At 40.6% G+C, this 25216-nt stretch overlaps 2 protein-coding genes across 2 annotated transcripts in view; one reads left to right on the forward strand and one right to left on the reverse strand.

Annotated features, from left to right (window-relative positions):
* The window catches only part of LOC126191282 (geranylgeranyl transferase type-2 subunit beta), a 69667-nt gene extending 60605 nt beyond the window's left edge, over positions 1-9062 (reverse strand). The window contains exons 1-3 of the mRNA XM_049932091.1: positions 8899-9062; positions 8715-8822; positions 8197-8394 (exon numbers count right to left, since the gene is read on the reverse strand). Of these exons, the coding sequence (XP_049788048.1) occupies positions 8197-8394; positions 8715-8822; positions 8899-8901 (309 nt within the window). The 5' untranslated portion in view covers positions 8902-9062. The remainder of the gene's footprint in view (positions 1-8196; positions 8395-8714; positions 8823-8898) is intronic.
* A 360-nt stretch (positions 9063-9422) lies between these two features.
* LOC126191294 (RNA-binding protein 8A) overlaps positions 9423-25216 on the forward strand; it is a 72166-nt gene continuing 56372 nt past the window's right edge. Inside the window, exon 1 of the mRNA XM_049932118.1 lies at positions 9423-9577. Coding sequence (XP_049788075.1) covers positions 9517-9577 — 61 coding nt within the window. The 5' untranslated portion in view covers positions 9423-9516. The remainder of the gene's footprint in view (positions 9578-25216) is intronic.

Here is a 25216-nt window from a genome sequence, read left to right on the forward strand (position 1 = left end):
AAGAAGAGGATGCTGACACTGTCACTAAGTGGGTCATGAGGTGTGGGTCGTGAGGTGTTTAGCAAGAACAGCTGCACAAGCAGAAATACCACCATGGAAGGAGATGATGTTGATCTTTGGAGGCCCGTAAACTACAGAATTTGGTCCACATCTGGGAAGAAGAAATGTGCTTTCCCAAGGAGGAGAGAGAGTACTCTGAGTGTTCCTTCTTACTGTGTTTAATTAGATAGCAATTCACTGCACAGTGCTGCATAAATGTGATAAGGGCAGTCTGTGAGTGATGTTACTTGAAACATTTAGGGCCCTTCAATGGTCCTAAATAATTGTTGCAATGTATGGCTTGCCTTGTGCATGCTCAAAGCATGGCTGTTTGTGGAAAGATCCATTCATGCTATGCCCAACAGAAGAGATTAGATCACACCACATAGCCACACCTTCTCCAGATCAGCTACATCCCACCCTCATCATGGTGGCAAAGAGACTGAGGACCATCCTGTGTGCCCTGGCCATACACTTCCCCTCTACCTTCCCAGAGGAGCCAAGCTATTGACTCTAGCCCGGCAGGGAGGCGGGGGGGGGGGGGGGGGGGGGGGGGGGGGTGTATGTAGGAATGTGCCCAGCAGAAGAGAGAAATCAGACACCACAACTGTCTGAAGATTGTAACGAGTCACGTTTGCTGAAATACTGCATCGTTTGGAAGATGCTACCCAGCTGAATATCTCAAATTGTTTCTAAATCACCATACTCTAGTAAAACGTAAACTCAGACATCAGTAAATACATAATAAGGAGATTAAAAATTGGAGCAATTATGAAAGAGAAAGTAAGACTGGTGGATAAATATCAAGTATGTGCAGCAGACTTTTTACAATAAGCTTCCAAACAGCATAACAAACATCAAATTGTTGTCCACCTTCAGGAATAAATCAAAGCAGCGCATGACTCCTGTTTGCCTAAATACCCGTATGAAATAGTCAAATTTAAATTCACAGTAACAGACAATCCCTGTATAGGATATCTCACATGAATGTTTACTGCTGCTGTTTTCTGTGTGCATTTTTTCCAGATACAATGATAGTTGTATCTGTTACCACTGATGGAAGAAATAGCGAGTTAAATGTGATGTCAAGTGGTGCAATGATATCTGTTGTTTTACTGCTTCCTATGATGTATGACATTCTGCTGCTTGCCACAAAAATTCCAATAACAAACGTAATATACAGGCTGGCCCATAATTATGTTTATGTTGCTTCAGAGACTGCTAGCAACGGCACTTGAATGTAAAATTGAACATAAACAAGTTGCTCTCATACCTTTCGTTACAAGAATTTTAATCTCTGTTCTCCATGGCACTGGTTCACCAATGCATCATCCAACCTGATACATGCATGGAGAAGAAGAGCAACACTGTCACAAGCAGCATGACACACCTGTACTAGTATCCTGTGGAACTCTTGTGTTACAGTTTCCTGTACTTTGGCCAAACTGCGCATGTAATGTTGACACACTTTGTCCTTTAGAACACTCCATTAGAAAAAGTCAGGTGGTGTCCAATTGGGAGAACGAGCTGACCACTTGACAGCCATAAGTCGACTGATTCAGCCACTCTCGCACTGGTACGGCACCACCTTGCTGCCACCGTAGGTCATTAATGTCTTATTGTGCAGACAGTAAAGGTTACCATTGAGAGTTTGGCTTCCCAGGGAATGAGCTAACGGCTTCCAACACACGAGCTCTGTTACTATCGGTACGCATAGACCGGGGCCCCTACCTGCTCCTTTCACATGCAAAACACTACCAGTGGCATGAAATTTATTCTTTATTCTTGAAACACAGAAGGGCCACTGTCTCCAAACTTGACTGCCTTCCTCCATCTTACCTCAACATAACTGTTTGCTGCAGAATATACAATGCACACGCTGTTCCAGACGAAACCGTCCAGCCATGCTGCCTGGCATGCACTAATGGTTCTACGTCTAGTGACCATTATCCCCACTCCCAGGCTATATAGTGTCGTCCAGAATTACAAATACTACAGCCAGTCAAACACCATTTACATATTTAGGGGCCACTGTGTACCATGGAGTGTGCATCAACTTTCGGTGAATCAATGCCTGACAGAGAAATATGGTTATGGTGAGTGGCACAAACAGCCTGAGTAGGTTTTTCCATACTTTCTCTAATTGGAAAGCAAATGCTGATATGGTTTCTTTGAAGAGACCATGACAGACCTTTACTTTCACATGTTTATAGTGTGTTCATTATCCCCTTAGTTCTATGCGACTAGCCTTTTGCCACTCTAATATTGTTAACTCTTTATTTTTTGTGGTCCTTGTTCTGTATGTATTCCAACAATCGCTGTGCACTCACAAGAATAGCATAGAATACTTTGTGAAATAAGAGATAATTGCTATTTTGGTGACACCCATGATATAATAATACTTTCTATTTTCTTTTATTTAACCAGGTCACAAAGATAGATTTTACAACTAACCATTTCAACTGTATGCTACAATCATCTTTATATCAACATAAGAAGTCTCAAAACACTGAAGCACAAGGACTAGGGCAGGAAATGAGGAAATTCCTGGTCAGGAGAAACCTAATAGTATCAAACATCAGCCCTAATTTGAGAACAGTTTTCTGAGAATGTAGATTTGGAGCACAGGATTGTGTTGTTGTGAATCACAGATTGCAGGAGAAGTAGAACACAAGACAACTGAACTGTTTGACGTGTGGTGCTATAGAAGGTTAGTTACATTAAAAATTGAAGTAATCATTGAATAAAACAAACTTTTTTTCTCTTTCTTAAATTTTAGTAATGCATCAATCCATGTCAAATCAACACAATTTTGAGCAAAAATTTACCTTGACCTCTTAGATTTTGATGAAACTTGGAGTACCTAGTGTTCCTACATAGTTATGAATGAAAACTAAACACTTTTTTCCGTGATTTAATTAAAAATTTATTAAGCCTTGAATCTTAAAATTGCTACACCTTGGAGTGTCAGGAAATAGATGAGATACAGACCTGGAAAATGTGTCATTTTAAAGCTCTTTAATGGACTTCCATTTGGTATGCAAAATGATGGTTTTTATTAATTTTTTTTTTCTTTTTTTTTAAGTTCAATAAATTTTAGTTTTCTAAACCAGACATACTTTTAAAATTTTGAATAATCACAAAATTTCCTTGCACTATACTCTTACACCTCTCAAAGTTTCTTTTGGGATCAGGTCATACAAGGAGTAAATCCACAACATTAATGCATTCCCGAATCACGTCAGGTGAGACTGATGACGCCATACTGCAAAATGCGTAACTACATCACAAAATTTGTGGCATCCTGTATGAGTGGTAGCTCACAGTGTCACTACAAAATGTCACAATTTGTCCATGTGTACCTGTATTTGCCTTTCAGACACACGTTTTTCATAGCTCTGTCCAAAATTTCAAAATATATGGGGTGAATTCAGGCATGAAACCACAACTTTTTTTTTTTTTTTTTTTACATTCTTCCTATTTGATTTTGGTAACTTTTAACACATATAAAGGAAATCCATCATTAGGAGGAAGTGACAAGGATTGAGGTAATTAATGCTTCTACAGATGTGCTGTCTCTCCATGCTGGGCGCTGCTTTGGGTTTACGGCTCGGCTGTGCAGAGAGACCATGTTCCGGCTGCTGTGAAATACTTATGACCCCATTTTACAGGAGCTACATGGCAAAAAAATTAGGTTTTCACCATCTTACAATTTTATATCTTTGCTCCATAAATAACTAAATTTCTTTTTGTTATTCCTCACAGTTACTGTGCCACATAAAACTGAGTAGTGCAATACACAAAATTTTGAAGAGTTTGCAGAGATAAAATTGCATTGCATAGATTTTGTACATGGTTAATTTTAGCCAATACAATGCAGCAAATAAAATCTAGACAAGATATCATAATTTTATTTAAAACTGACAGCAGAACGATATCTCACTTCATTCTCGAGATTTTGGTTTTCATATCCAACAGACAGTTACATGTGGTGAGGATCAGGAATCATGTAATCATAAAAAGTGTCATATTTCATAAATGGTTCATACTGAAACAAAGTCTTTTGTACATGATACATGCAAAGAGAAACATACGTTGTACAATAAATGCCCGAAAAATTTTTTCCGCTAGATATGACAGTAGGTCGTCTGCAGTAGGGTCCGGGTCGGCAAAACAGCACATGTTAACAAGATGGGAACACTGAGATGTCAATCTAGTTATATCATATAAACCACTCATTTTTCTATATACGATAATTTTCCTCAATATCATGAACAGCTCTACCTAAAAGTTCCAGGTTATAACCACACCGCACTTTAGCATCTTTCTTGCTTTTAAACATTCTTGGCATTATCTGAAATCACCCGACACAGTACACACTTTTGAAAAAACTATAGTTATTTTATAATTTTACAAGAAAAACTTGTATAGCAATTGTCTCAATGCTTTAGGCTACTGATCGTATTGACAATCCCTGTTATAATATTTTTTCACTCGTTGCAACAATAGAAAGTTTCTACTTGATAATACTGTGTGAACTTTCACCAATGAGACTGTTCCTCCTCAGACATTTACCCATGTAAACATTTGACACAAAATAAAAGTTGCGGAATGCAACAAATACAACCTCGGGCTTAACCCTTAGAACCCTTAGTTGGTAACATGTGAAAAATCACAAAATCCTTCATCTTCTATGTTGGTCCATCATGACTTTATTGCAAAACAACGAAGTTCATTTATGAAACACATTAGAGATACAGTACAAGAGTCACAATTAGCTGTGTACTGTGATTTTTCAGAGAACTACTCATATCTGATGCAGGATAACGTCCAGAGCTATCATTGGACACGTGTCCCCCCCCCCCCCCCCCCCCCCGGGTAGCTGAGTGGTCAGTGCAACGGACTGTCACTCCTAAGGGCCCGGGTTCGATTCCCGGCTGGGTCGGAGATTTTCTCCGCTCAGGGATTGGGTGTTGTATTGTCCTAATCATCATCATTTCATCCCCATCGACGTGCAAGTCGCCGAAGTGGCGTCAAATCGAAAGAATTGCACCAGGCGAGCGGTTGACCAGACGGGGGGCCCTCGTCACATGACATTATTATTATTTATTGGACACGTCAGCAAGCCACTGTTCACTCATTTGTTGGGTACTACATAGAAAAAACAGAAACACAACATCTCAGTTATGTTGTTATTTCACACTGTCTTGAACACAACACTGTGGCTGTCTAGTGCTTCCAGAAAAAGCTCACTGAATTCTCAAGAAAACACTTTGAACCTACAAAAATATACTACTTTTCTGATAGTGCTGCAGCTCAGCACCAAGAAAAACTATTTAAATCTATGTTTTCATCAAGCTGATTTTGGTATAGAGGCTGAATGGCAGCAACAGCTCATGGAAATGGGCGTTGAGATGGAGTTGGGAGCACATTCAAGAGGTTGGCAACACGAGAAAGTTCGCAACGTCCATATGACAATCAAATTCTTATACCTCGGTAGCTATTCAATTGGAAGTGGAAAACCTCTCTGGAGTATATTTTACATTTGTAACTCAGAACAAATACATAGAGACAGCCACATTTCTGAACAGTTGCCTCAGCAGAGTATTAACAATTCCAGGGACTCAAACATTTCATACATTCACTCCTGTAGTTCCAGATATGACAAAAATCTTTTCCAAGATATTTTCGTATGCTCAAAGTTCATTACAACAGCTGACCACTAGACCCCAAGAAACACTGTCATTACCAGGTATAAATGGATACATAAATACAGTGTATATTATCAGGTGATGGCTTGCATACATTTTGGGAAAAGACGAAGAAGATGATGAACTAAAGATGACATTTCCTCATGCATGTGGTCCATCTCCTTCTATTGCAAACATTGAAAAGCCACATGTGTGGATTCATGTGATGGATGTTCTATGTAAGGTGAACCCAGAGACTCCAATAGGCCAAATATACACCTTGCCTGAAAATGACATGTTCAAAAGCAACAGAGCCATTACAGTTAATTCCAGTTTATAAGATATTGTGATGGATGCAGCTAGAAGATGACAATTTTCAACTCCAGGGTGTAGCAATTTTTAATGAACATTCGAAAATTCAAGGCTTAGTAAATTTTTAATTAAACTGCCTTCAACAGCAGCATTAGGCTATTGTACCTGTATAAAGTTCTGTACTTTCACTTTCAAGTGTGGGGGGGGGGGGGGGTTCAGTGCCTTCTACAAGTAAGATAGCACCAAACTCAACAAATTCCATAAACACATAGGGATTGTTGAATTGGATGTTTATTCTGAGAACATACAAGGTTTTGTTGAAAACATCTTCAACAGCCTTAGTGTACCTATGAAACTATAAATGTACTCAGCAAGGATATCGAAGACAAGATTATGCTAATCACAGCACGCACCGATGCATTTAAGCAACCATTCACCCCTTGATCTAGATGTGAATGGGATATGAAAAAAGCCCTAACTGGTACAGTGGGCAGAAACCTCTGCCACTCACTTCACTGTGATTTGTATAGTACACATGTAGGGTCGACAGAAGCGTCCGATCCCACGCGTCGGCTTTGACCTGTGACGTAAGGGTGTTGTCGTGTGTGACATCATGACGGCGCGGAGTTTGGTTTGTGAGTGTGGCGTGTTTGTAGATGTCGCCGTGTTGTGCTCTCTGGTGGTATGTTAAGGGTTTTCGTTTGTGTGGTGTAATGGGCTCAGTTTGCTTTTGTTCATTATCAAGAATTGTTAGAGTGTCGGCTGTGTTTGTAGTGGAATTCGTTTCAGTGAGTTAACGATTCTGTGTGAAGGTTAATGTAGTGCTATTCGCTGTATGTCGTGTGGTAATTTTAGTAAAATAATCGGTTGTTGTTTTTGTTCAGGAATGGATATGACGGATAAAATTAACACTGCGCAGGTCAAGGGAATTGTTTGATCCCAATGTGTGGCTGTGAATGTTGGTATTGGTAAGGGGAGACGTTTTTGAGCTATATATGCCAAGGGAAGTGTTTGATCCTAAGTTATGGGATCGGAAGATGCTGTTGAGCTATATAGGTCAAGGGAAGTGTCCGATTCCAGATGATGTGTTTAGTGGTGTTTGGGGAGTTTTGTGATGTTTTTTTTCGTCGTTTTGTGTGGTTTTGTATGGGGGTGGGTGTCTAAATTTGTTTATATTTGCTTTGCCCCCACACAAAAACACCCCATTTCCCGCGCTTTTGTCCAGTTAGTGTCATTAGGCTTTTTTGGAAAGTGTGTATGTTTGTTTTTCGATGTATTTTCGTCCTCATAATGTGTATGTAACGACTTTATACATGCCATATTGGAATCTTGGTTTATGGTCGTTTCCGCCATATTTGTGACGTCATGGGTCAAAGCAGACAGGCAGGATTGGACACTTCCGTATTTCCCACGTGTAGATAATTCGACTATATGCCTGCTTATTGGTTCCCTACCTCTGTAAGCAAAAGTGTCTAGCATTGGGACAATGTCACACCTGCAGCAACACAGTACCTAAGTACAGGGTGGAAAATGTTATCAACAGTGATTTTCAACCCCCTGACTTGAGAAGTCAGAGTTTCAGCACCAAAATGGAGAGTATGAAAGTGGGACGAACAAATTTATGGTGGCCAATTTTCTGCATGTATTGCATTTGTGTTTGTTAGTGATGTAGTTAATTGATCATTATTACAACAGCATGAAAGTTTAAAAGAAATACTTCATACTAGCACAGGAATGCAAAAGGGAGGGAGCAATTAGGGACATGAATATTTGATACCAGAATGAACAACATCTGAAGAAAAGTGCAAAGAATGTATTTTTTTCTGTCAGTTGCGATTTTGAACTTTTCCCCCCATAGGTGCTGATATATGTGAATTAATTTAAAAAAAAAAATACTATGACAACAATAGTGTCACATAGGGGCAAACTGTAATTTTGTTTAACTTACAATTGGCATTGTTATCGTCACATACTAATAATAATAATAATAATCGTCATCGTCATCGCCATCATCAACATCTCCTCCTCCTCCTCCTCCTCCTCTCTCTCTCTCTCTCTCTCTCTCTCTCTCTCTCTCTCTCTCTCTCAAACACACACACATACACACACACACACACACACACACACACACACACAAATTTTTCTAGTAGCTTACCTGAACAGCGCTTAATGTATAAAGCAAATGAGGGTCATGTCCAACACTTGCTGATATTCCTCCAGATTCATCCTGGCACATTCTAATGAAATCCAAAATTTCTTGCTTATTCATTCTGTCTAAATTACCCATTAGCTCAATAGCAGTTAAACCCCAGTACATTCCGGACATTCGCAGGTACTCAGTCATACAGTACTCCTGCAAGTGAAAAACTACATCATATCATTTCATGCATATAACGGCAGACTATTAACAATATTCACTACGTATGAAAAAGATAGACGAAAAATGAAACACTAATTCTCACATCTACACATAAGTGGTTACTTATTTCATCCAGACTTACGGTTCACGCCGAAGGAATCGAGTTAACAACTGATAAATGGAAATACGAAAGTTTTGGTAACTACTCAACTGATACAACGAAATACAGCTATTGTCTACCATATTATTAAAACTATATTACACCCATAATACGTGCTGGTAAAAGTGAATGATCATTTTTCACGATCACTTACATATTCGTCTTTATTCATTCCATAAGAAGCGATGTAATCTGAATGCTTCTGTAGCAGCAATTCTTTTGGATGACTGTCATTCAATGCGACATCTTTCACAAGTGCAGCCTGCAGACGAAAATTTTCCTGCGTAAGTATACCAAACGAAAGACACCAGGAACAATTAAAACGAATTATACCTCACCATGTCTTTTCGGCGGCTTTATGTCTGTGACAGTTTTATTTCAAATTACGAACACTCGCAAAAACTAACAAAGTGTAAAAATATTAAAACTTTCCCTAACCTCAACAACATAATCACCCAACTACTACCCGAAGGCCGAATGTAAACACTACCAAAGTACCAAGAGCCAAAGTTAAAAAAGACGTACACTTCGACATGAGACAGCTATCTTTGCTATGGAAATTTGAAAAATCTGTAAATATTTCTTTAATTTTTATTTACTCCTACGTACCAGTCATACCACGCTACATAATAACTTAATATGAAAAGCCGATGATTCTACCCTCGAACTTTCGAAATTCTTTTAAAACTGTAGGACGAAAACCTTAGCTGATTTCCTAAATTAGAAAATAAATACAAATCGTTTTACACAACACAAAGAATAACTCCGTTTAAAAAGCCAATAAAATTTATATAAAATAAATGTATGCATTGTCGTAGGTGACGAGTGTGTGTAGTATATTCATATGACAGTCTTTGGAAACGTTGTTGCTGCTGGTAGTGTACCGGGTTGTTTTTGCTCAAAGACGAAGTTTGTGTCTGTTGTTATCGTATTAGCAGTAGTAGTTTTATTTGAAGATGGCTGATGTTCTGGACATAGATAACGCTGAAGAATTTGAAGTTGATGACGAAGGCGATCGTAAGTAATGTTTAACCCTTTTACTATGTGACTAACATAGAACTTTCATATCCATATGTGTATGTTAGCTTTGTACCCTTGCGTATATAACCATTGTGTATTACGTTATTCTAGGCCAATAAATTCGGATTCGAAAAAATAAAAAATTCATTGTGCTATAATATTCACCACTCTCGCTCGTTTGTGGATGACGCGTGATAGTTGCCGTGCTGGTTTTCTCATGACCAAACATAGATGCCGTCCCACAGTTCGATATTACGCCTCCGTTTGTTTCGTCGTAGATGCATTCATTTTCGCTCCTTGCTCTCTCATTATTGATGATTAAGAAGGCTTACAGCGATTTTCCTCGGTATCTCATTTGGGGTGTTGTAACCCCGTCGATGCCCCGTTTATTACCATTCCCGTTACGCTACAGACATTTTAATTTGTGTCCATTATCAACCCATCTGTGTTTTGATCGTTGGTGGAGATTGACTTTCAAGGTAATCGATTTGCTATTTAAGTTTTCCACATTTATAATTCACAAAAAGAACGCAAAATAAAAACCAACTACTCCAAAAATTATCATCACACCAGAACTATCGATACCACAAAACCAATACCTAAAACAACAAAAATTGGAATCCGACACTTCACTTGACCTATATAGGTCAACAGCAACTCACGATATCAAAACACACATAGCTACGACGACACACTGGAATCGGACACTTCCCTTGACCTATATAGGTCAACAACCGGTCACGATACCAAAACACACATAGCTACCATGACAAATTGCAATTGTTCACTTCCCATGACCTATGCAGCTCAAATACAACCGATGATACCAAAAAATTTGAAATCGAGTACTTTTCCATAAGATACATAAATTAACCACAAGTGCCAATACCAAAACATCAGACACCAACACCGAATAAAAAGCCCAACGAACATCATAACACGCAAACAACAGACCCAAAAGAAAAAACAACTACTTACCTTAAAAAAAGCTCCAGTACTTAACACTAACCCGTAACTTGCATTTTCTGGTTGCATATGTCGCATTTCACTATCTCTGTAACAAGCCCAAAAAGTTGCAGGAGCTTAATGACGGACAACATGTCGTCCCCCATTTAAGCCCGCAGACACGCACTAGTACACTTAGAAGTCATATCCATACCTAACAAAAGAACGTCACGGGTCAAAACCGACGGGTGGGACTGAATGCCTCCATTGACCCAAATCTAGTTCACCACGATCTCTACAGGAGAGGTATTTCACCTTAAATTTTAAAGTAAAACAGTATTTCCCATAAAGCAGAATACCTGGTATTTCTTTAGTTTCAGTGTAATAAAAATTATACAATTGTTCTTATCCATGTGGGTATTAGTAAGCTTCTCCTCTGTTCTTCTTAGCAAGTAGGTCTTAAAAGAAAAGAAAAATAATAATAATAATAATGATAATGCCATAATGCCACCCACTCAAATGCGTTGAGTATAAGAGACACAAGAGTTTGAACCAACAAACTTGCAGAAAGATGTCACAGTTCTTACTTTATCCTCTGCTATTGTTATTCATGTGGATCACAGCAAGGAAAAAGTGCTGAAAATACTTACCAAGTAGTCTTGCTCACTGATGAGTTACATTCTCCAAGTGTTATCCTTGAAATACTTTTGGTCACTTGTTTTCTAATCAGCTAGATTTATTTTGACACCTGTTCTGAAGTTATAATCTTCATCATGTTGAGTACCACAGCTAACTAACACTAATATTAATGATCAATGAAAAACTCCATAGCTGCGTTATTAGACATTTACGGGTCAACAGAAACATCCGATCTCACGCGTCGGCTTTGACCCGTGACGTAAGGGTGTTGTGGTGTGTGACGTCATTACGGCGCGAAGTTTGGTTTGTGAGTGTGGCGTGTTTGTAGATGTCGTGTTGTTGTTTGTTGTGCCCTCTGGTGGTATGTTCATGGTTTTCGTTTGTTTGGTGTGTTGGGCTCAGTTTGCTGTTGGTCAGTGGTGAGTGCTGCGTGCATCTTTTTGAAGCGGAATTTGTATTAGTGAGTTAACAGTTTTGTGTGATGGTTAATGTAATGATGATTGCTGTACGTCGACTGAGTTTGTTATTAAGTGTATTCGGTTGTGGTTTTTGTTCAGGAATGGATATGAAAGACCGGATTAATAGTTCTCGGTTGAGGGCTATGTTCGTCTTTATGATACGTATGCGACGTTTTTATATCCGCCATATTTGGTATTCGTACTGGGAGATGTTTTTGAGTTACATAGGTCAAGGGTAGTGGTCGATCCTAAGTTATGGGATTGGTAGCTGCTGTTGAGCTATATAGTTGGAGGGAAGTGTTCAATCTCAATGTTTGGTGGAGTATGTTGATTTTTGTAATGGGAGATGGGATCGGAAGTTGCTGTTGAGCTATATAGGTCAAGGGAAGTGTTCGATCCCAATTTATGGGGTCGGGAGCTGCTGTAGATATATGTAGGTGAAGGGAAGTGTTTGTTCGCAATGTTTTGCGGTGTATTTTGATTTTTGTATTGGGGGATGGGATCGGGAGATGCTGTTGAGCTATATAGGTCAAGGGAAGTGTTCGATCCTAATTTATGGGATCGGGAGCTACCGTAGATCTATATAGGTCAAGGGAAGTGTCCGATTCCGGATAAGAATGTGTTTTGTGGTATTTGGTGAGTTTTGTGATGTCGATTTTTTTCGTCGTCTTGCGTGGTTTTGTATGGCGGTGGGTGGCTAAATTTGTGTATATTTAGTTTCTCCCCACCCAAAAACCCCCAATTTCCCACACTTGTCCCCTTAGAGTCATTAGGCTTTTTGTGAAACTTGTGTGTGTGTTGTTTTTTATGTATTTTCGTCTTTATGATACGTATGCGACGTTTTTATATCCGCCATATTGGAATTGTCGTTTATGGTCGTTTCTGCCATATTTGTGACGTCATGGGTCAAAGCCGACGGGTAGGATCGGACGCTTCTGTATTTCCACATTTACTGTTTTATACAGGTTTCATAAGGATACCCGTGGTCTAGGGGTAGCGTCTTTGATTCATAATCAAAAACGTCTTCGGTCCCGGGTTCGATCCCCGCCGCTGCCTAAATTTTGATAAATAATCAGCATTGGCGGCCGAAGACTTCCGGCATAAGAAGTCAGCCTCATTCTGCCAACGGCCTTGTCAAAGAGGGCGGAGGAGCAGATAGAGGTTCAGGGCACTCTCTTGTCCTAGGGGTGGGAAATTGACCCTAAAGGCGGAAGAATCAGCAATGATCAACGACATGAGGATGCAGAAGGCAATGGAAACCACTGCATTAAAGACACGTAACATGTATCCACTGGACATGTGGCCTGTATTTGAAGAAGTGTCATGATGATCTCTCCATTGGCAAAAGATTCCAGAATTGTCCCCCATTCGGATCTCCAGGAGGGGACTGCCAAGGGGGAGGTTACCATAAGAAAAAGATTGAATAATCAACGAAAGGATAACGTTCTACGAGTCGGGGCGTGGAATGTCAGAAGCTTGAACGTGGTAGGGAAATTAGAAAATCTGAAAAGGGAAATGCAAAGGCTCAATCTAGATATAGTAGGGGTCAGTGAAGTGAAGTGGAAGGAAGACAAGGATTTCTGGTCAGATGAGTATCGGGTAATATCAACAGCAGCAGAAAATGGTATAAAAGGTGTAGGATTCGTTATGAATAGGAAGGTAGGGCAGTGGGTGTGTTACTGTGAACAGTTCAGTGACCGGGTTGTTCTAATCAGAATCGACAGCAGACCAACACCGACAGCGATAGTTCAGGTATACATGCCGACGTCGCAAGCTGAAGATGAACAGATAGAGAAAGTGTATGAGGATATTGAAAGGGTAATGCAGTATGTAAAGGGGGACAAAAATCTAATAGTCATGGGCGACTGGAATGCAGTTGTAGGGGAAGGAGTAGAAGAAAAGGTTACAGGAGAATATGGGCTTGGGACAAGGAATGAAAGAGGAGAAAGACTAATCGAGTTCTGTAGCAAGTTTCAGCTAGTAATAGCGAATACCCTGTTCAAGAATCACAAGAGGAGGAGGTATACTTGGAAAAGGCCGGGAGATACGGGAAGATTTCAATTAGATTACATCATGGTCAGACAGAGATTCCGAAATCAGATACTGGATTGTAAGACATACCCAGGAGCAGATATAGACTCAGATCACAATATAGTAGTGATGGAAATGTCGTGTGGCTAGGGCCTCCCGTCGGGTAGACCGTTCGCCTGGTGCAGGTCTTTCAATTTGACGCCACTTCGGCGACCTGCGCGTCGATGTGGATGAAATGATGACGATTAGGACAACACAACCCCCAGTCCCTGAGAAGAGAAAATTTCCGACCCAGCCGGGAATCGAACCCAGGCCCTTAGGATTGACAGTCTGTCACGCTGACCACTCAGCTAGACCACTGGGTGTTGTGTTGTCCTAATCATCATCATTTCATCCCCATCGACGCGCAGGTCGCCGAAGTGGCGTCAAATCGAAAGACCTGCACCAGGCAAACGGTCTACCCGACGGGAGGCCCTAGCCACACGACATTTCCATAGTAGTGATGAAGAGTAGGCTGAAGTTCAAGACATTAGTCAGGAAGAATCAATACGCAAAGAAGTGGGATACGGAAGTACTAAGGAATGACGAGATACGTTTGAAGTTCTCTAACGCTATAGATACAGCAATAAGAAATAGCGCAGCAGGCAGTACAGTTGAAGAGGAATGGACATCACTAAAAAGGGCCATCACAGAAGTTGGGAAGGAAAACATAGGTACAAAGAAGGTAGCTGCGAAGAAACCATGGGTAACAGAAGAAATACTTCAGTTGATTGATGAAAGGAGGAAGTACAAACATGTTCCGGGAAAATCAGGAATACAGAAATACAAGTCGCTGAGGAATGAAATAAATAGGAAGTGCAGGGAAGCTAAGACGAAATGGCTGCAGGAAAAATGTGAAGACATCGAAAAAGATATGATTGTCGGAAGGACAGACTCAGCATACAGGAAAGTCAAAACAACCTTTGGTGACGTTAAAAGCAACGGTGGTAACATTAAAAGTGCAACGGGAATTCCACTGTTAAATGCAGAGGAGAGAGCAGAGAGGTGGAAAGAATACATTGAAAGCCTCTATGACCATCTGACTTTCGGAAAAGCATCATCCACACAATTCCGAAGACGGCAAGAGCTGACAAGTGCGAGAATTATCGCACAATCAACTTAACAGCTCATGCATCGAAGCTGCTTACAAGAATAATATACAGAAGAATGGAAAAGAAAATTGAGAATGCGCTAGGAGACGATCAGTTTGGCTTTAGGAAAAGTAAAGGGACGAGAGAGGCAATTCTGACGTTACGGCTAATAATGGAAGCAAGGCTAAAGAAAAATCAAGACACTTTCATAGAATTTGTCGACCTGGAAAAAGCGTTCGACAATATAAAATGGTGCAAGCTGTTCGAGATTCTGAAAAAAGTAGGGGTAAGCTATAGGGAGAGAAGGGTCATATACAATATGTACAACAACCAAGAGGGAATAATAAGAGTGAACGATCAAGAACGAAGTGCTCGTATTAAGAAGGGTGTAAGACAAGGCTGTAGCCTTTCGCCACTACTCTTCAATCTGTACATCGAGGAAGCAATGATGGAAATAAAAGAACGATTCAGGAGTGGAATTAAAATACAAGGTGAAAGGATATCAATGATACGATTCGCTGATGACATTGCTATCCTGAGTGAAAGTGAAGAAGAATTAAATGATCTGCTGAATGGAATGAACAGTCTAATGAGTACACAGTATGGTTTGAGAGTAAATCGGAGAAAGACGAAGGTAACGAGAAGTACTAGAAATGAGAACAGCGAGAAACTTAACATCAGGATTGATGGTCACGAAGTCAATGAAGTTAAGGAATTCTGCTACCTAGGCAGTAAAATAACCAATGACGGACGGAGCAAGGAGGACATCAAAAGCAGACTTGCTATGGCAAAAAAGGCATTTCTGGCCAAGAGAAGTCAACTAATATCAAATTAATTTGAGGAAGAAATTTCTGAGGATGTGCTTCTGGAGTACAGCATTGTATGGTAGTGAAACATGGACTGTGGGAAAACCGGAACAGAAGAGAATCGAAGCATTTGAGATGTGGTGCTATAGACGAATGTTGAAAATTAGGTGGACTGAAAAGGTAAGGAATGAGGAGGTTCTACGCAGAATCGGAGAGGAAAGGAATATGTGGAAAACACTGCTAAGGAGAAGGGACAGGATGATAGGTCATCTGCTAAGACATGAGGGAATGACTTCCATGGTACTAGAGGGAGCTGTAGAGGGCAAAAACTCTAGAGGAAGACAGAGATTGGAATACGTCAAGCAAATAATTGAGGACGTAGGTTGCAAGTGCTACTCCGAGATGAAGAGGTTAGCACAGGAAAGGAATTCGTGGCGGGCCACATCAAACCAGTCAGTAGACTGACGACCAAAAAAAAAAAAAAAAACAGGTTTCATTTCTGGAACATTATTAGGTTGCCCAGTTGTGCCATTATCATGATATAAATGGTCTGTTTGTTATGTAGAAACAAAATCTGGGAACAATGATCACAGAAATTTTGCTGACTGCCTGGCAGCAACATGACGTTTCTTGGCAGACTGTGTCTAGTGTACACAACATGCCATGCCTATTCACTAGGCTTCTGTTAGGTGGTTGGCAGATTGTTTGTATTCATTGTTTTGAAAAAATTTTGGTTGACCCCTTTCTTTGGGTCCCAGTATTAAACCATGATAAGGCACGTGTTTTCTGTCCTTGTCTACCATGTATGTCGTCTAGGCCTACTTATGCACAAGCTTTCCTTTGATAACTGGGATATGAGCTACAGGTCCTCCAAATTTTAGTTTCAATTTCTGAGTAGTTCTTGGCTGTCTGCAGTAATACTTGACATTTATTTTACCAACATATTTGTGGAATTAAAATATTTTCTCATCTTTTTTAACATATTGTTCAACTCAAATAGACATTGATCCCTCACAATCTTTCCCTAATTTAGCTTGAAATTTGCATTTGGTATACTGCCAGGAGATATAGGAGAGTTTGCACTCATGAGTAGCGGGATTAGAGGTAGCTAATAGTGTGTAGCATACAATTTCATTATTAAATGGCAGCATTGTATTATGGAAATGATTTTGAGATGCAAGCAGCAATCTGGAGGGGCATAAAAGGGGAACGGCTTGTAGTGTACAGGTGGGGAGAGAGACAAACACTGTCTGGTGGAGTGTCCAGGGACTAGCCTGCCAACAAGTGCAGCGTCAGATCTTCAGCTAGTGAGGTGGGGGGAAAAAAAGGAACAAAAAAGGAGAGTAGTGGGGAAAGACGGGTGGATGCATAGCAGAGGGCTGCAAATAAAGAGGATGGGAGATAAAAATGGGTGGAGGGAAGGATCCAGATGACTCTGGTAGTGAAGCAACCATTGAAATCAAGTGTCTTATGTTCAGCCGCAGTTTGGTGGTGGGTGTTCATTCTTGTGGACAGCTGGTTGGTAATCATACCAACATAAAAAGCTGTGTAATGATTGCCACAGAGCTGATAAATGACATAGCTGCTTTCACAGGCCGTCCGGCCCCTGATGGGATAGGATAAACCTGTGACAGGACTGCAGTAGGAAGTACTGGGTGGATGGATTGGCCAGGGGATATGATCCTTGTGACAAGGGGTAGGAATTGGGAGTGGCATAGGTATGGACTAGGATGTTGTGGAGGTTGGGTGGGTAACAGAACACTGCTTGAGGAGGGTTGGGAAGTATCTCCGGTAGGATATCCCTCATTTCAGGGCACAATGATAGGTAATCGAAGCCCTGACGAAGGATGTGATTCAGTTGTTCGAGTATCAGGTAGTACTGGGTGGTAAAGGATACACTTCTTTGTGGCTGGTTCTTCGGTGTAGTGGGGATCTGAGGGGAAATGGCACAGGACTGTTTGTGGAGTAGGTCTGGGAGATAATGCTTCTCTGTGAAGACCTTGTTGAGACTTTCAGCATACTGAGCAAGGGAATTTTAGTCACTGCAGATACACAGTTTCCGGGTGGCCAGGGTATATGGGAGGGATTTTTGTGTGTGTGTGTGTGTGTGTGTGTGTGTGTGTGTGTGTGTGTGTGTGTGTGTGTGAAAGTGATGAAAGTGATGGCAGCTGTCAAAATGCAGGTACTGTTGGTGGTTGGTGGGTTTAGTGGGGACAGATGTGCTGATAAAGGCATCAGAGAGGAGGAGGTCAACATCTAGGAAGATGTCACACGGGGTTGAGGACCAGGTGAAATGGGAGAGGTGTTGAGGTTGTGAAGGAACAAAGATTGGGTGTCTTGGCCTGTGTCCAGATCATGAAGATATCATCAGTGAACCTGAACTAGACTTGGGTTTGGTGTTTTTGGGAGGTTAGGAAGGTCTCCTAGAGATGGGCCATAAAAAGGTTGGCATAGGAGGATGCCAATTTGTTAACATACCTTCCCTTTGAATGACAAGTAGTTTTGTGTTAGGATAAAGTTAGTAAGATGTGTGAGGAGTGGGGTAGTGGGTTTACAGTTTGAAGGACACTGGGAAAATCAGTGTTCAGTAGCCTTCAATAGCCCGTGGTCTTACTGCTATTGAACACCACCTGCCCAGTCCATCCATCCACCTATTGCAGTCCTGTCACAGGTTTATCCTATCCCATCAGGGGCCAGGCCACCTGTGAAAGCAGCTATGTCATTTATCAGCTCTGCTGCAATCATTGCGCAGCTTTTTATAATGTTATGACCACCAACCAGATGTCCACAAGGATGAACAGCCACTGCCAAACTGTGGCCAAGAGCAGTGTAGACCACTGTGTGGCACAAATGCAGCTGAACATAACACACTTGATTTCAATGGTTACTCACTACCAGGGCCATCTGGATCCTTCTCTTCACCACCAGCTTTTCCGAACCATGCAGACGGGTGTTACCCTCACAACACATTCTCCACTCCTGTAACATACTGACCACAAACCCTCATCCCAACATTTTCCACCCCCTCTATCCTATCATCTCCTCCCCTTTCTTATCTCCCACCCTCTTTATTTGCAGCTCTCTGCCAATGCAGCCACCCATCTTTCCCCACCCCTCTCCTTTTTTGTTACTTTTTTTTCTCCACCTCACTGCCTCAAGACCTCCTGACACTGCACCTGTTGGCAGTCTAGTCCCTGCTTACTCCACCAGACAGTGTTTGTCTCTTCCCTGACCCATACTTTACTATCCCTTCCCCTGCTCCACCCCTCCAGGCTGCTGCATGCATCCAACATGATGTTGCATCCCAGTCCAAGATGCTGGAGTTGTCTTGTGTGTGTGTGTGTGTGTGTGTGTGTGTGTGTGTGTGTGTGTGTGTCTGTCTGTCTGTCTGTCTGTCTGTCTGTCTTTTTTGTACCGACTAAGTCTGTGGGTGAAATCTTTATCTGAGTGTCTTTTAATTGTGCCTCTCTGCAACTTGACTTGTCTTCTTTATGGTGAGTAGCGATCTGTTTTTTCCTACATTGTCGTAGTTCTACCTGCAGTTTCAATTGTTGGAAAGGACTCCAAGTAATGTAAAAAAAAAATTAGGAACTCATGCTGTTGCAAGGCCATTCAGCCACCACTTTCAAATCTCAAAGATTTGTTTTATGGGGTCCAGGGCATACACATCTCACTCAGTGGAATAGGAACCCCACTCATGATGGACATATATTGGATCTAAAGGCGGGTCCACATTGAGCGCGCCGCGTTGCTGCACCCCGTGCACAGCTGTTACCAGAGAGGAGTGCGCCATCCGCGCCGCTGCGAGGCGTGCACTGTGTTCCAGTTGGAGCGCGCACATGGTCTGAAGATGGAGCGAACCGAAACCCCGTCTAAACTGAGCACGCGCAAATGCGTCACTTCCTTTGATGTACCGACAACAGCCGGAAAACTGCGCGGCACGATGCGGCACAGCGCGGTTCACCGTCCACACTGAGCGCGCAGAGATGTGCAGAGCCGTTCTGCACAGTGCGCTCAGTGTGGACCCACCTTAAAGGCAACAAATAAACCTGACCTCTTTGAGGAGTTCACATCGAAACTGGTATCAGTGATCACGATGTGATTGTGGCAGCAATGATTACCAAAGTACAAAGGACAACTAAAACAAGCAGAAAGATATGTATGTTCAGTAGACTAGATAAAAATAATCAGTTACGTCATATCTATCTCAATGAGTTACTTGAAACTTTCAGTACAGGTCAGGAGCACGTATAGGAACTCTGGCTCAAGTTTAAAAGAATAGTTGATCATCCACTGGACAGATATTACCGAGTAGAACAGTTCATAATGGAACAGAACCTCCACAGTAAAGAAACTTCTGAAGAAACAGAGATTAATCAATGATAGGTGTAAAACAAAGCGTAGCGCTGTAGATAGAGAGATGCTGGATGAAACACGTTTGGTTGTCAAGAGAGCAATGCGTGATGCCTTCAGTGACTACCATAGCAGAATATTGTCAAATGAAATTTCACAAAGTCCAAAGAAATTCTGGTCGTATGTATAAGCTGTTAGTTGCACCAAAGTTAGTGTTCTGTCCCTAGTGAATGAGACAGGAACTGAAACTGAGGGTAGCAAAGCAAATCTGAAATGCTTAACTCCATTTTTAATTGTTCCTTTACAAAGGATAACCCAGGAGACTTGCCCCAGTTTAATCCTCATACCACTGAAGAGATGAATGAAATAAATAAGTCAATGGTGTTGAGAAACAGCTGAAATCGTTAAAATTGAACAACGCTCCAGGCCCCAGTGGAATTCCTGTCAGATTCTGTACTGAATTTGCGGCTGAGTTAGCCCCTCTTCTCGCTATAATCTTATCATAGATCCCTCCCCAGTTGTTGGAAAAAGGCACAGATATCCTTGATATCGATTTGTTGTAGAATCTTAGAATATATTCTGAGCTCAAAGATAATGAGGTATCTTGAACAGAATGATCTCTTCAGTGACAGTAAGCAAGGACTTCAAAAATATCAATCATTTGAAACCCAACTTGCACTTTTCTCAGATAACATACTGAAAGCTTTGGATTAAGGCAGCTAGGTAGATGCAGTGTTTCTTGATTTCCAAAAGCATTTGACCTGGTATCACACCTGTGCTTATTGTCAAAAGTACAGTCATATGGGCTATCAAGTGAAATTTGTGACTGGATTTAGGACACTCTGTTTGGGAGGACACAGAAGGTTTTCTCTGATGGAGAGTCAGTGTCAAATGTAGAAGTAACTTAGGGTGTGTTGGGACCCTTGCTGCACATGTTGTAGATTGCAGACGATATTAATAATAAAGTCAGGCTTTTTGCAGATGATGGAGTTATCTATAATGACATACTATCTGACAGAACTGTGTAAATATTCAGTCAGATCTTGATAAGATTTCAACATGGCACAGAGATTGGCATCTTGCTCCAAATGTTCAGATATGTAAATTTTTGCACTTCACAAAACCAAAAAATGTAGTATCCTATGACTATATTATGAATGAGTCATTGGTGGAATCAGCCAACTCATAGAAATGCCTGGTTTTATTCTTTGTAGGGATATGAAATGGAATGCTCGCATAGGTTCAGTTGTGGATGAAGCATGTGGTAGACTTCAGTTTATTGGTAGCATACTGGGGAAGTGAAATCAGTCTACAAAAGAGATTGCTTACAAATCACTCGTGCAACCCATCTTTGAATATTGCTCAAGTGTGTGGGATCTGTACCAGATAGGACTAACAGGGGATAATGAAGTTATACAGAGAAGGGCAGCATGAATGGTCATGGGTTTTGTTTAATCCATGGGAGAGTGTCACAGAGATACTGAAGGAACTGTAATGGTAGACTCTTGAAGACCGGCATAAACTATCCTGAGAAAGTCTATTAACAAAGTTTCAATGACCAGCCTTTAATGATTACCCTGGGGGATATACTACAACCCTCTACACATTGCTCACAAGGGATCTCGATGATGGGATTAGAATAATTACTGTCTGCACAGAGTCATTCAAATAATCATTCTTCCCATGCTCCATACGTGAATGGAGCAGGAAGAAACCCTAGTAGGTGGTAAAATGGGATGTACTGTCTGCCATGCACCCACAGTGGTTTGCAGATTATAGACATAGATGCAGATGAATGGAACAAATGACCATCTCCATGTCCGTGGAGAGTTTCTCAAATATTTTTATGACTTTGGAAGGAATGGGGTTTTGTATTGATTTTCCCACTTTACAGGTCACCTGCAGAATGATATAAGCTAACTACCAATGCACATATTAAGAGATTGGTTGTTGTACAATTAACCAGTGAAAGGCAATAACACACATATTGGTCACTTAATTTCATCTCTCATAAACACACACACACAGTTTTAACACCTCTCATCAGCACTAATATTGTGCATTGTTGGAAAGTGTGATGCCACATCCTATGTGGTTTTTGTACCATCATCAGCTGCCTCATTCATTTAGGCAACCTTTCCGCTGCTTCAAACATTCAGTGGCTGTGTTGTTGGGACCATGCTAATATCTGTGCCATGTCATGTATGATGATCAGACATGTACATTTGGGGCATAACTTCTATACATCATTGTTAGTTGATGCTTGTGGGTGGTTTGGCTGTTCACAAGTAGTTGTTGTCTAACAGTGAATCAGTTCTGCACTGTGGTTCATACAACTGCTATTGTAATCTGCAGCAGTGTGTCCACTGAAATATTGGGTATCAGGTGAATATTATGTTGTATGTGGCATCATACATCTACAGCTACATCTACATCCTTGCTTTTTAAACCACTGTGAAGTGTATGGCAGAATGTACTTTTCCATTGTACCAATTATTAGGGCTTCTCCCTGTTCCATTCAGGAAGAATGACTATTTAAATGACCTGTGTGCTGTAATTGGCCTCATGATACCTACAGGAATGAATTATACACTGTGGGTTGTGGTATATCCTAGTATCATCAATTAAAGCTGTTTCTTGAAACTTTACAAGCAGGCGTTCTTGGGAAAGTTTGTGTCTAACTTAAGTGTCTGTTGTTTCAGTTCCTTCAGTGCCTATGACACTCTCCGATGTGTCAGACAAGCCTGTGACCATTCATGCTGTTGTATGCAGATTACTGTAGATTAGGTTAATACTTGTTCCATAGATCATGAATATGGTACTTCATTATGATGGGGAACTTGTCAGTTTAACAAAAGGTCTCTTTACAGGACATAATTCAGTCTTCTTTTTAATAATTGTAAAGTTACTAACTTATATCTAAAAATTCATCTGTTGAGTAGATATTGCCATTAAGGGATTCTTTTAATTTATTTTTGGTTGGCTACTTGTCAGAGTTTTTATGATATTTGCTAAGTAACCACCATCATTGAATATCCCGTTATCCTATTTTGTATGGGTCCTACACACTTAGGCAGTATTCTAGGATAGGTCATTGAATGTTTTTTAAGTAATCTTCTGGGCAATGTATTTTGCTGCTGGTTTGTAGAAAAGGACATTACAATGCAAGTGTGTAGTTTGAGGTAACATGGGGATGTCTGTGGGTTGCCTAAATCACTTCTGGCAAATGCCAGACAGGTTCCTTTAAATAGGATACAGATGATTTCCTTCCTACATCTGAGGTTGTACTCTGTCCTTAATGACCATGTCATTCATGTGCTCATGAATGTACTCTTGAGGGACTGATCTAGTTAATTGAGTAATAGGAGTTTTGGAAAGCTAATTCAGTAATGTTTCACTTGAATCTCTTTTTGTTTTTCTGGTGATATAAGCATGCAACTACCTAATAAGTGCCGAGAAATGGAAATTTACTCCTGTTATTGTGGCATGCATGCCAGGGCTGACTCCAGATTTTACAGAATGTCTTACACTCCATGTGGATTGATTCATTCCTAATTATGTTTTTGTTGTACCGTATGTAGACATTTATTTGAAATATCCTTAAAAAGTGATCACAGTACCAAGTGTGAGACACCTGCTTTCTGGTTTTCTTATAACTGCCGAGCTTGGAGAACTGAGTGGCTACTTCTTCACTTTTTGGTGGTTGTCCAGTGTTGGATGTGAACATACAACACAATAGCACTACAACAACAGTACTGACTTGACAGTTTACTTGAGTGGTTAGTAATATAGTGTGACAGGAACGTATGGAAGGTGAAGATTGCTGGTTTCATTAAACTGTAGTGGAGCCATAAACTGCGAGGAAATTACAAAGAGTGTACTCATGAAAGATTGTCTAGTGTTTGTCTGACTAGCCCTGTGAGAGATAGAAGTGAATCCTTTGAGTGTCATGATCTACAGAAGGTACATACATGAGAAAATTGGGGGGGGGGGGGGGGGGTGGTTGGGACTGAGGAAATCAGCAGGGTGGGGAGAAAAACACATCTGTTGCCAAGATAAGGAAACAAAATTAAGAACAAGAGAAAATGATCTAAGAAACAGTTTCAACAACAGTTTGACAAATGACCCTTCTCAGTAGCACTAGTTCCTCTAAATCATACAAATAATAACTGCCACTTCAGTCATTCTAAAATCGTGCAGACCTCATAGTTTTGAAAATCAATAGGTCACTGTTCGCTTGCTGCTACTAGTTTTCGCCTGTCCATTGTTCAGTTAAATACTTTTTTGTATGCTTAGAACCCAAGGAGTTCAAATGTACTTTTAAGTGGATATAATTGAGAACGTGTGTACCAGCTGCTGCAGAGGCTTTTGTATCATAGTTAGTCTGCATCAGGGCTCTGTTTATCACCACATCTAATCACAGTTGTGATGGACGTTGTTGTATCAAATTTGTATCAACCATTTCCAATGGCACTCCAAGTTGATGAAATCATATTGGTCTCAGAATACTATATTTATTACGAGTGCCAAGATCAAGTGTGGCACAAACAACCTATGCAATATTGCAGTAGGATGTTCCTGTAGGTAAGTGATGAGCAAAAGCCCAGTAGACCTATCTTTTGTGATTTGAGGATAGGCCTAGTCACAGAATGTAAGCATTTTACATTCACAATAGCTGTTACTCAACATACTGACGAGGTCAATACAAAGATTAATATCACCTGAAGGTTACTTCTGTATCACACTCCATGACACCAAATGTTGGGAAATGATAGACGAGGCAGAGTGTCAACTAAGTGTTATGAACAGAAATTTGAATGGGCAGTAGATGTTTCTAGATGAGTTTGTTTCAGTCTGACATAAAAGATGTGATTATTAGACAAAGAAAGATACTATTCCAAATGTGAAAATTTGTTATAGGAAATAAAACCCAAAGGTTTCACTCAAGCATAAAAAAATTGGTGACACACATCACTGAATTCCCTGACATACTTTAGTCACTCATACAGAAGACTGTTGGAACAAATAATTTTGAACATTTAACTGCTTCTTTTAAAACAGTAATAATAATAATAATAATAATAATAATAACAATAATATAATATTGCATCTTCAGTCACTCAGCATATGTTTGTGAATAGAAAAAGGACATCTTAATGTCACCGGTCACAGAAGGGCTGTATTTTGGTTTTAGATCATTATTAATCCAGTAAAACCCCCCAGGGGGTCCACAACTCTTTTGTGGATACGTGCGTAGCGAGCACGGGACCCCGT

This window comes from Schistocerca cancellata, chromosome 6 (assembly GCF_023864275.1).
Source record: "Schistocerca cancellata isolate TAMUIC-IGC-003103 chromosome 6, iqSchCanc2.1, whole genome shotgun sequence".
NCBI lineage: Eukaryota > Metazoa > Arthropoda > Insecta > Orthoptera > Acrididae > Schistocerca > Schistocerca cancellata.